General features: G+C 35.5%; 1 protein-coding gene across 1 annotated transcript in view; it reads left to right on the forward strand.

Annotated features, from left to right (window-relative positions):
• The window catches only part of HECTD2 (HECT domain E3 ubiquitin protein ligase 2), a 70,064-nt gene that overhangs the window by 46,012 nt on the left and 10,937 nt on the right, over positions 1 to 13,115 (forward strand). Inside the window, exons 8-14 of the mRNA XM_052660939.1 lie at positions 930 to 1,039; positions 2,476 to 2,624; positions 3,165 to 3,288; positions 5,960 to 6,056; positions 9,101 to 9,208; positions 10,034 to 10,166; positions 11,035 to 11,123. Of these exons, the coding sequence (XP_052516899.1) occupies positions 930 to 1,039; positions 2,476 to 2,624; positions 3,165 to 3,288; positions 5,960 to 6,056; positions 9,101 to 9,208; positions 10,034 to 10,166; positions 11,035 to 11,123 (810 nt within the window). The remainder of the gene's footprint in view (positions 1 to 929; positions 1,040 to 2,475; positions 2,625 to 3,164; positions 3,289 to 5,959; positions 6,057 to 9,100; positions 9,209 to 10,033; positions 10,167 to 11,034; positions 11,124 to 13,115) is intronic.

Raw genomic sequence — 13,115 nt, forward strand, 5'->3', positions numbered from 1 at the left:
GGAGGTAAAAAGGTAAGAAGAGAAAGACAAAACTGGAAAAAAAACAATAAAGGAAATACATGTGAAGATAGTAAAAGCTAGAAAGTGACAACATGAAGCTCAGATTTTTAGGAGAGTGTATTTGATCCTCAGTAAACTCTACGCATAAGAGCTATCACTTAAATGAGATTATCGGCTTGGGGTCACTCCCTCATTTTGAACCATCCTGACCATAAGTCAGGATGGTTTTGAAAAACATGGTGCTTTTTTCTTTTTTACAATTTCAGTTTATTGTTCAGTAATACTTATTTTTACCATCAAGTTCTGAAATGTACGTTGTGAGTTTTAGATTTTGGAAATGTAACTAGAGTTTGTGCTTGGTTTACAAGCTCTCCTGTAACATTTAAAAGTTCTCAGGAGCTGTTAGGTGATTCCTTTCACATTGCAAAAGTTTCATTACCAGCTTTTATTTTTCTAGCATTCTCTGTCCCTCCCCTTTTTTTTAAATCAAGAGAGAACCAGGTTTTTGCTTAATTGGAAAGGAGTGATTCCCTCCATTTATACTAGGCAGTGAGCTAGGTGCTTTGTGTTATAGTTTTTTTTAATACCCAAAACAGTCTCCAAAAGATATTATCATTCCCATTTTCTAGATGAAGAAGTTGAGCATCAAAGTTTAAGGAACATTCTTAAGGGCGTATAGTAGTAAGTGGTAGAATTAGCCCTCAGACCTAAATCTTTCTTAATTCAAAGCCCCTGGACCATTGTGGAAATCCAAGTCTCTGCTAATTAAATAATGCAACAAATAGATTCTTATTTTAAAGGATTTCACCTAGTATTTCATAGTCTCAAATTTAGTTTTCTGAATTTGCCACTTAGCTCATTAAGCTTAGTGTCTTTCCTTTTACATGTTAACACAATTTTAACACAATTATCTTCAATATCTTTTTCAGAATCCTCAGTTTAATAACACATCTACGTATGTCATCTATGCCCACTTGCTACGACAGACAGCCAGCTTAGTGGAAGCTGACCATCATTTCCTAGCTCACTGGTTTAAAAAGTAAATTACTCTATGATATTAAGAACTTTTAATTTTATAATGACGTTAAATGTTTTCAGGTCTTTAGAAATGACACAGTGCTTCAGAAGCCAATTACAAGTGTTTCATTTAGTACTACATAGAGGATACATTTAAGATCTGTTTTGTGTGTAAGCAACCATTTTGCTTGTACCAGATGTTGTTGAGATTTCTGTCCACCGCTTTTGTATTTTGTACAGCACATTCCTATCGTTGAGCATATTAGCCATCAATTTATAAAAGTACAGTATTTTTTTCACAGTACTGTACTTACATTAACAATTACTTTTCCCTATGACTAATACAAGCTAAAAAAGCTAAATCGTCCCAAAATTAATGTTAAATACAATCATTTCTCATTATTAGCAACAGTTACATTCTATAAAGCTACTGTGAGTACTGAATTGGTGAATAGTGAACTATTATTCCCACTCAGAAGGGTTAGATTCCTACAAGCCTTTGCTCACAACATTTCTATCAGCATATCAGTACATAGCCTTACTTTATCTGTGTTTCATTTTAAAGACACCTTATTTGATAAAATCATTATTTTATTAACATTCAACTCACAGCCAACAAAAGGTGAAGAATCTGCCTGCAATGCAGGAGACCCAGATTCAATCCCTGGGTTGGGAAGATCCCCTCTAGAAGAGAATGGCAACCCACTCCAGTATTCTTGCCTGGAAAATTCCGTGGACCAAGGAGCCTGGCAGGCTACAGTCCATGGGGTCACAAAAAGAGTCAGACACAACTGAGCAGCTAACACACCACCAACAGCATCATAACTCATGTCTAAGCAAAGGTTATTGGACACAAGTACCTTCTCCGTAAGGCACATCACATCCTTCTTAGGAACACGAGTCAGAACTTTAGAACTAGCACTAGAGTTAGGGGCAAAATCACAAATGAAAAGCATAAGAATTTGAAAACCATGACCCGAGTAGATTGCATAAAGAATACTTATTTGCAGTATGAGAGCTAAAACAAGGAGGCAGAGCATCACCTTATTCATCCTCAGCATAAGCAACTCCCGTTTTTGGTCACTCTTTGCACTGCTATGAAATGACCACAAAAGCGCCACAATCATTTACTTGGGGTTTCGAATTAAATAGTAGGAAATGGGTGAATTTGCAAATACAGTCTATGAATGAGGAGTGACTGAATACTAAAAGCCTTAAAAGTGAAATGCTTAATGCTAACTTTATAGTAATCTTGGTGTTTATTTCTTATTTAATTAAGAAATGATATTTGAGGTAAAATTTTGCATCTTTTCAAATTTGGGGCAATTAAAGAAATAGAATTTGGGGGAATAGTCTATAAAGTTTTATGCATAAAGGATGAACTTTGATCTCTAACAAATATATTGCCAAAATAGAAAATGTGAATTTTGATTGGAATTATTTCAAAATCTTTACCAGATTATCCCAGAAGAGGTTCAAACCATTGGTAGAGAGATTGCTGCAGTTTATTTCTTTACGCCTGTTTCCTGCAAAACCTGAAGAATTTCCACCTATATCAAAGTGTTCGTGGTGGATCCCATCAGCATCTAAAGTATTGGCTTTACTTAGTAGGTTCTATTATTCAATCATCTTTACTTTTCTTTTATTAAATATAAGGATATTTCCATAAGGATCTCAAAATACTATAGAGGCATGACATACATCTTCAATCATTCCTTTGAGGAGGAGAGTTGTAGTAAAGTATTTTCTGTTTTGCTAATGGATTTCACAATTAATGTGTAAGCGTGAGAAAGCTTTATCCATTTTATGGAGCAGAATTCTGTTTTATGGCTGCCAACCGCATATGGCCTCCTAAGTAGCGGTTCCTAAGAATACACGAACTTGTATCCACTCCTGAGTGTGCCAGTCGCTTACTCCCTTTACTATGCCGTTATAATCCTCACCATTCAGGTTCTCTTTTAAAGCAAGTAATTATCGGCTGCATTTTGACCTTAATTTTAAAGCTACCTTCTTCATTCAGCACTACAATTGCTGAAAATAGGAATTTCTAGATAGAGGCTTTCCGGTGGGCATTAAAATATTCTTCCTACTAGAGTGAATCATGTATGTATTGGGAAAGATCATTATGTTAGAATTTATCTTTACAGATACTGCAAACAATTTGGTTCACCCTCCCCTTATTCCTTATACTGATTTCTATAATTCTACATTGGATCACATTGACCTCATGGAAGAATACCACACCTGGCAGAGCTTTGGAAACTCTCACAGGTATGATCAAAAGTTCATTTGAGCATTCACCTGAATAAAATACTATTCAAAATAATGACTGGCTTTTAAGTTTGTGTAAGTAAGTTTACATGTACACATACCTTAACATATACACTTTTAAGTGTATTTTAGATATCCAGCCTTGAAATCATTATATCATTATATTTCCTAAAGCATCATCTTTTCCTATTTCATCTGAATTTATGTTTTATGTTAATATATTGATTTTTGTTTGGTTAGTAACATCTTTTTAAGAAGGGAAAAGTTCTTAGTATACAGTTTCTTATAAATTTTCTTATTCTGTGTGCCATCACCCAACACGGAGGTCAACAAACGTTTTCTGGAAAGTACAGGATTATAAATGTGTCTGGCTCTTCGGGCTATGCAGTCTCTGGTCTACCATTATAGCACAGAACAGCCTTAGAAAACATGTAACTGAAAGGGTGTGTCTGTGTTCCAGAGCTTTACTCACAAGCCTGGGTTGTAGGCCATGTTGGTCCCATGGACCATGGTATGCTGGTGTCTGATCTCACACAGTGATCACACATGTGTGCACATACACACGTGAATTCACTCCTTTTCTCCCTTTTCCTGTAGATGAAGTGTTTGTTCTTTATACCTAGCATTAAAAGAATGGTTGGGACAGAGAGAGGGCATCACCAGAAACGGTTTGTTACATTAGTGTAATAGATTTTCAAAACACTTGGCCAAATTCTTCATGACCCTGCACCTTATAGTCACAGTTTGGATTAAACCAGCAAGACTATCCCAGACATAATTTATTCCTAGACTCTGAGATGTCCTACAGAATGCATTATTCTAAGAGAGACTGAGAGAGATGATATGGATATAAGTAACCCAAAACCCCAGAATGGGTTCAAGCTTCCAGGGACCCTTTCCACCAGAATTGACCTAAAACATAGACTAGAATTGGAGAAGGCAATGGCACCCCACTCCAGAACTCTTGCCTGGAAAATCCCATGGATGGAGGAGCCTAGAAGGCTGCAGTCCGTGGGGTCGCTGAGGGTCGGATACGACTGAGCGACTTCACTTTCACTTTTCACTTTCATGCATTGGAGAAGGAGATGGCAACCCACTCCAGTGTTCTTGCCTGGAGAATCCCAGGGACGGGGGAGCCTAGTGGGCTGCTGTCTCTGGGGTCGCACAGAGTCGGACACAACTGAAGTGACTTAGTAGTAGTAGTAGTATAGACTAGAATCCTGGATATATTTCATTCCACACCTGAACTGGGTAAGAATTCCATTTCTGGGGGACCGTGGCCAGTCTGATGGATTTTTTTCTTGACAGAGCTTATTCTACAAAGATATTTTTTGTCCCACTGTAATGTATTTGTAATGTTTTAGACAAATCTACAATACAATGCCAAGAGTTACTGTGCATATTTCAGTGACATCTTTTAATGCAAAGCTCCTCTAAACACTGTACGGTAACATTGGTATACCAAGAATGAGTTATAGAGGTTTGATCCTATGATCCCTTCAGCCCTTGGGACCTAGAAGGGGATCAGAGCCCCAGGGCAAGTCACTGTCTGGCCAAGGCTAGCCTCTTGTGTTTATCTCAGTGTGTCATACACATGGTATCATTTGTCTATGTGCTGTGACTAGAGAAGGGCTAAGAACACTATTTTAAAGTACACGATTAGACCAGCATTATCCTACTAAGTTCATTGCACTTCTTTTTGTTTCCAAATTTTTAGTTAGCACTTTGTGATTCGAAATTATTACACATTAATACTGAACAATTTTCTTACTGCTTTCTAACAGTTTCATTCCAAGAGGAAAACCATTTCATTTTCAGGTCATTCCAGGGCTATCTCCTTTTTCCTCCTAATGCCTGCATCACAGTGTGACCAGTGGTCACACACGTGCTGATCAACTGTCCTTTGATGTGTTCCAACTACGGCTGATGGATTCATTACCGCCACTTGTGTGGGCGTCTAGCTCCCTAAGGGTCGTTGCTGCCTTACTAGTTCTCTCTGAATGCACTTTATCTGTGTGCTTTATGGCTCTTTTATATAACAGTGAGCTCTGACCCAGGAAAGAAGTTATCATAACTTTCGATCATGTGTGTTTACAAATACATACCATTTCATATTACTGCATCATTAAATAACAGTGCTAAAGCAACACTTTTTCTTTTCTTTTATTACTCTTAAATGTGTTACTTTTCCTACCATAGTTCTTGCTAGATTTCCTCATTTCTGATGTATAAGCATTTCTGATGCATATGCATACTCACAGAGTAATGCATTCTTATATTAATTTCTGCACATGATTTTCTGTCCTAATCCTTCATCAGCACTCCTGCCTCCTGTTTCTGATGTTGGCCATATTTTGCCCAGGTAATGATGTACAAGTGGCTGCATAAACTGAGATTATTTGTATAAACAGTGTAAGCTGTCAGCACATATTTCAGAACATTGGATGTAGCTTCCTGTAGGGAATAAAGCCACTGCACATCAGATAATGATGTATAGGTCACAAGGCTGTGGGATTCAAAGAAATTATGCACATAAAATCATTTTGTGAATGGTAAAACACAGTACGAAAGTAATGGTTTAATATTGTTGGAAGCGGTACCTTAGATTCCCTTAGTATAATTTTGCTAAAAATACACCATTTTGCTTTTTCTGTTTTCACTTGTTGAGCAGGTTTTCCTTCTGTCAGTACCCATTCGTTATTTCTATAGCCGCAAAAAAAATCATTATTCAAAGAGACTCAGAACAACAGATGATAAGCATCGCAAGGGTAAGCCAGCTATGAAAACATTTATGCTGACTATAATCAATATATAGTAAATAATTTAACAAATAAGTCAAATGTCATGTGAATTGTTCTAGCATAATCAGGAAATGTCAAAAGTAAAATTCATATCATACTCCCTCAAAAAATACTTAAACCTATTCATGATACAGGGAAAAAAATGCTCCTCATCAACTTCTCATTGTTTTATAAATATAGTAGGAAGGTTAAATGCCTCTCCCAGATCCAAAGTAGTGGGAACTTGGACATCATTTTGTAGACACCATCCTCCAGGGTCACTGGCAGGGCATTGGTGAGAAAGAACTACAGGGAGGACAAGAGAAGGGGTGTCCTTAAGAGCAAACCACTCAAACCACCAACACGTTTTCTAAATTTTATGGAAGTCAAATAGAAACAGCTGAAAAATTAGAAAATGTAACCAAAAGTGTAGCCTTAGAAAACTGGGAAATATGTCCATAGATGGTGAGAGGTGTTTTATTGATTCTTAGGGGACCAAAATGCCTGCAGGCCCATTGAAATGGGTAGCAGTCAGGCCAGCTTTAGGTAGGATGAAGTTCACCTCTGGGCCTGTCCTGCCCACTGCCTACTATGATTTCTGCCTAGCACAGCAAAGTTCTAGATGAAGTACATAATTGCTTTGATTGTGCTTTTTTAAAACCCAGTTAGAGCTCTAGACCACACGTTTTTATTCTCAAAAGTTTCTGAGTTTCTGCTTTTGCGACACGATTACTTCCAGCTTTAAAGCTTAGAGAGGTTGGCTATAGTCTTCTTAAAATAGACTCCGAGAGAGACCTGTAGAGTAAAAGGAATGATTTCTGTATCTCGTTCGAGGATATAAAAAGAATTCTAAGGCATAAATTATAATACTTCAAATACTGTAGAAGTAAGAATTGTTGATTCTTCAGTAGTTTACCAGAAGGTGAGTATTGCTTGCTATCACAGAGCAGGACAAAAGATTTGAGTGACTAGTGACATCCCAGAGTCAGTTTACCCTGACTATTGGAGTATTAGAAGAAATGATATCGCTTCTGGGAACCAAAGGAGTGACATAGCCATATTACCCTGCTGAAAAGTAGGTTTCAACAGGCATATTTAGCACCAGAATTATTAATCCTGGTTAGATATTGGCTCAAAGATTAGTCTATATAGCTAGTCATTTTGATGATTAGCATTTATGCCACTTCATGTGCCTTTTTAGTTTGTTTTTTTTTTTAAGCCTTGGGCTATGATTTTTTTCTATTTATAAGAAAAAAATCTAAAGAGCTAGAAGTTTAAGTTCCTCTGAGCAGTTTTCTGCTGTGCCGCTCACACTTAAGATTTTAAATATCTTCTTTTAAATTTCCTTCCAATTAAAAGGAGAGTGGCAGCTGTAGAGTGTATCCTGGGCTGTCTTCCTCAGAGCATGGGCGCAAATGAGTAGCAATTGAAGAGTCCAGTGGTGTTCTCAGTTATGGGTATTTCCCAGCATTTTAGCTTGTAAACTGCCATACCATTTGGAATTAATGACTGGTGACTATTTTGACACAGGATAACATTATAGATGGTTAATATAAGCAAGAACTTATATAGTATAATTTAAAGTTGTCAAAGTGATTTCCCAGATTAAAAATAACTTCCTCATCAGTCTGTGTCTAAAATTCTACCACTGTTGGGTTATTTCTTTCATCTGAAGCACTTTCGATGCAGTATGAATTTCTGATGGGAGGAGCAGCCACTAAGCTTTGTCTTCCGTTAGCATCCTAGTTTAAATTTGTGTGTTGGATACTTCTAGTGTGACGGCTTCCCAGGAGCTCGACTGGGAACAGAAGATAAGAAAGGGTTGGAAAAACAGGTCCGTGACACTGCATACTACACTAGGAATATAGATCTGTTTGAGCACAAAAGACAGGACCCAGAGAAGAGGAAAGAAAAAAAAAAAAAACTACTGCAAGCCTTTAGAATTGAATACTTGGAGAGATGAATAAGGGCTCTGAATTAGTGTATTATTATAGTAGTCTACAAAATCATGAGAGTAGCCTTACTATATAGATTTGGGATATTAAAATTTTACCTACTAAAGCAAATTGCTGCATGTATTTAAAACGTTGGAATGTTTATCTTTAAGCTGTGCAATAATTCATTTTCTTTACTACCAAAGAGGATGAGGTAGTCTGAAAAAGAGTTTAGATAAATATATTATACATATAAAAGCATGTAGACTTTATATGATAAATGACATTCATCTATTTCTTATATTTTTGTAAAACATCCCCTGATTTCCAACACTCAGGCATAAATATTGTTAACATTGTAGGGAATTTGCTTTTGATAGTCTTTACCTATATTATCTTTAAAAGGCATCAGAGTTGAAACAATATTGTGTATACAATTTTGTTTCCTCGCTTTTTTTAGTTGTACATTCCTGAAACATTTTCCATGTTATTTACATAATTTTATGACCATCATTTTTGATAACTGTGTTATAATTCCACTAGAGATTCATACTTTGTATATTTCTAAAGTTTTGCTCTCATAGATGGTGCTGTGATGAATGTCACCGTATAAAATATTTCCTCTGTTTAATATTGGGACAAAGGATGTGAACATTGTTGATGGTTTCTGAAATATGTTGAAAATTACTTTCTAAAAGTAGATTTTAGAGTAAATCCAGTATCTTAAAAAGCATAAGCCAAGCTAATCATCAGAAGTATGTACCTTGTTCCCAATGTTCCCACCTTGTTTGTGTCTATTAAACAGAAAACTTTGCTATGTAAGAGGTGAGACATATAGAAGCAGTAATGCAATATTCTTTTACTGTAGAAGTTGAATTATTTTGGGGTCCTCCATTTTATATCCCCTTCTGTTATCAATGTCCCAAAATGAAATAATAAGGCATTTTCATAAAAAAATTGCATAATTGAGTTTATGAAATTGTTTATGTGAGAGATGGTAAAGAGAACAATATAAGTTATTTTTACCTGTGTTTAAATGTGTTAAATGAGATTATAGTTCAAGTAAAAATGAAAATGTTTGCTTTCTTTTTCAATCAGCAAAGTCTGGTGGATAAAGTATCTCGAAGACAGAGACCTGATATGAATATGTTATTTCTAAATATGAAAGTAAGGCGGACACATCTGGTGAGCGACTCTCTTGATGAGGTATAGATTATTTATTCCAGAATAGTATTAATTGATTAAAGCTTTAAATAATTTGATAATATGGCTTATTACTAAAGTCTTAGTAAGCCTTCTTTATTTCTGTATGCCAGTGGTGTGCTTCCTTTTATTTTGATACAATGGTTAAAAACAGTTCTGTATTCACAGTTAAGCCTTATGTTCATTTTTTTTTAATGTTTTTTAGTGGTTTGTTGTTAGATATTCAGGAAAAGATTTCATATAGAACACTTATGTGAGTAATTCATATTTCTGAATATATAATGTAGATTCTAGACCACCTTTGTTGACTGGTTGGGTGCCTAACAAGTCATTTTAATTCCTCCAGGCCTCAGATTACTCATCTGTAAAATTAGAAGTCTTATCTACAAGGATATATTGGGTATATTTAGGGTCAAACATATTGATACTTTGATTGTATATACATGTATTATTAAGCTTCAAGCATGTACAGTTCTTCAGCCAGATTTTCATGTGACTATTACAATATTTGATTTAGTTATGTGATTTTTTTAAACTTTAGTGTTGAAGCCAAGTTTAAATGAATTACTTTGTATTGTATAAATTAAAATCTTGGAGTCAGTATGATGCCAGTAGGCAGTAACCTTGAGCAAAGTACCTGACTTTCCTAATTCTGTTGCTTGATCCATACAACAAACAGTACAATAGGGTTGGGCAGATTTATTCGATGGATGGATGGATGAAGTTTCGTGACATTGTAAATATGATAATACATTTCCCAGAATTTAAAAGGCTAATTTCCTTTTTACTGCCTTTTGTTCTCCTCTATCTTATAATTTCCTCAAACAGTTAACTCGGAAAAGAGCAGATCTGAAAAAGAAGTTGAAAGTTACATTTGTAGGGGAAGCTGGTTTGGATATGGGTGGCTTGACTAAAGAATGGTTCCTCCTCCTCATTCGCCAGATTTTTCATCCAGATTATGGTGAGTAGTTAATTTCAATGAAAGTGTTTTCTTCCTGATCATTAGATGTAAGTAGTCACTCAATTTTAATCTATGATTTTACAGATTTTTTTGTCAATCATAAATGTTGAATAATTTTTTAAAGACTGTTAGTTGCATTTTTTAAATTGACCAAATTGATGATTATAATACTTATTATCTTACTGGGAATCCTACACGAAATGTATTAGCATAGAAGCATTCACATGTTTTCTGACTAAGCCAAATATGTAAACATTTGTCATTGAAATAAAAAGAACATTAAAATTTTTAAGATCAGAGCTATAGTTTGCTCTTCACTAATATTCAAAGTCTCTTTCATAAAATAATGAGCCATTTTAATAAATAGGAAGCATTAAATAAACCTTTGAACTTTAATTTGGTTTCATTTGATTTAGAGAAAACACCTATATAATCCTGAGTATTGTTAAGCGTTTTCTTCAAAAGAGTTTTAAGTGTTTTTTTATTCTTTATTTTTTATTAACTTTGTATATATGTTTATATAATATTTCTCTGGTAATGGGAAATAGAGATGACAGTGATGAAGTCTCCAGATAATCCTCAGAATTAATTTTGATAACTTAAAAAGTATAAAACTATAGTTTCTATAAATCAACTGATTAGTTTCTGTCTTTTTACCATTTCAACCCTTGGTTCAGTATACCAGTGAAGAATAAAAGGCTCTTGCACACTCTGGACCCATATTTGATATATTTTAACATGAAAATTGTTCTGTAACATAACTATTGCTGAACTGTTTTGCTTCTAATAGATAAGATATCATGTGCATGTTTACCATTCTGATTTTTTATATCAATCATATTGATGAAATTATGCTTCTACTTTCCAGGCATGTTTACGTATCATAAGGATTCATACTGCCATTGGTTTAGCAGCTTTAAATGTGATAACTATTCTGAATTCCGATTGGTTGGAATTGTATCCTTTGAACTTTCCACTAGGAGGTGCTAGTAGATTAGAGATTTTTAAGAATTTTATCTGCATTTTGGAAAACTGTTCTCATTATTTTATTCAGATTAAAGATTCTTATTAAATTTACTAGTAGATCTTTCAGTAGTCTTTATTATTTTGTAATATCACAGCTATGTAGTTATCAGCAGATTTAGTTAACTGGAAGGAGTGACTGAACTGTTAACATATTTCTCTGAAAACCTTATCTCAAGTAGCATTTGCTATTTCATTTACAACCTAAATTATCAGAAATTTAAGACATTTTTTAAAGTCACAGTACCTTTCCTTTTCATAATGAACTATTCTGGTAGTTCTTTCACTTTGTGCTTACTTCACTCAGTTTTCTAAATTGAAATTATGAAGATTAAATCTAATGTGGCCTCAAATCCTGAGACGGTCATAAGAATTAAAAATTGAATGGAATGGGAACATTTGAAGCATACAGCATTATTTTATAGTGTTTTTTAAAATGATATAAATTCCTACACCATCCTCTGATTCTTTCAGGTTTGTTGGAGAGCGTGTTCCTGCTTTGGGTGGGAGATTGGACAGGATACCTTCTGCATTCATTTTTAAATTCTGAAAAATATAAGTATCTGTGGAGGAAAGAGAAGAATAAATAAATGAGCAAACCCTAGGGATACATAGGTTAAAAAAAGAAAAAATATCTACTTTAAGAAGCTTATCATCTAGATGGACAGATGACCACCCGTGCAGGTAGTTTGTTCTCAGAGTCAAATGACCGTTTGGCATTAAGTGCTGAAGAATTCTGAGAAGGAAACAATTCATTGTAGTCCTCCCAGAGAAGGTAGAGTTTTTAAATGGAACCAATATATTTTATTAAACCAGGACTGGAGAGAGTGGGACCCGGCCTAGGAGAAGGGCTGGGAAAGAGTCCACACTGCTGGCTGTCACAGAGCTATGTGTAGGTCCACTTGATGGGAGCAGGGGGCTCTCTGAGAGCTATAGATGGTGCTGGCGAAAAAGATTCAGTTCAGTTCAGTCGCTCACTCATGTCCGACCCTTTGCGACCCCATGGACTGTAGCACGCCAGGCCTCCCTGTCCATCACCAACTCCCGGAGTTTACTCAAACTCATGTCCGTTGAGTCGGTGGTGCCATCCAGCCACCTCATCCTCTGTCGTCCCCTTCTCCTCCTGCCTTCAGTCTTTCCCAGTATCAGGGTCTTTTCCAACGAGTCAGTTCTTTGCATCAGCTAGCCAAAGTATTAGAGTTTCAGCTTCAGCATCAATCCTTCCAATGAATATTCAGGCAAAAAAGATTGAGAGCCATCTGATGGAGGGCTTTGAGTATCATCTGACTTTGTGGTATTTGTTGGAATACATCCCGAAGAATGTACATGGAAATCAAGAGACTGCATGGAAGACAAAGGAGTAGGGAAAACCACAGGCTGTGATAGTAAACTTAATCTGAAATTTGATTGTGTGTTGTATCTAAAGGTCCAAAGTGCCAAGCCCACAGCAAGGAACGTGTAACAACTCCTACAGTCATATTTTCATTCTGTTATTTACAGTAGTCATTTGTTGCATGTTTTAACTTCATTGAAGGCCTGCGTTATTAACGCTTCTCCCTACACTAGGAGTCTTTTGAATTTCCTGATAAATATGTTTGTCATACTTTACATTCTTATCATGGCTTAGGTTTGGCTTATTTTGACTTTCTAGTGTTTGTAATAACGTATTAGCTCTTACACTACATTTTTAGAGTGGTATATGTGATATCGTGAACTTGCTTACTGGATTTTTTTTTTTTTTTTGGCAATAGGCATTAGTTTCCATTCCGTCATTGCCCAAAATAGCATATTAAATGTATTTAGATGTTGTATATTACAAGTTGAATAGTTATATCTAAAATTAACTTAAAACCACCACTATCTCATTATTATGTGTATTGATCTCACACACAAACTATAGAAAGGTTGCTGCCCTGAAAAGCAGGA

This window comes from Budorcas taxicolor, chromosome 23 (assembly GCF_023091745.1).
Source record: "Budorcas taxicolor isolate Tak-1 chromosome 23, Takin1.1, whole genome shotgun sequence".
NCBI lineage: Eukaryota > Metazoa > Chordata > Mammalia > Artiodactyla > Bovidae > Budorcas > Budorcas taxicolor.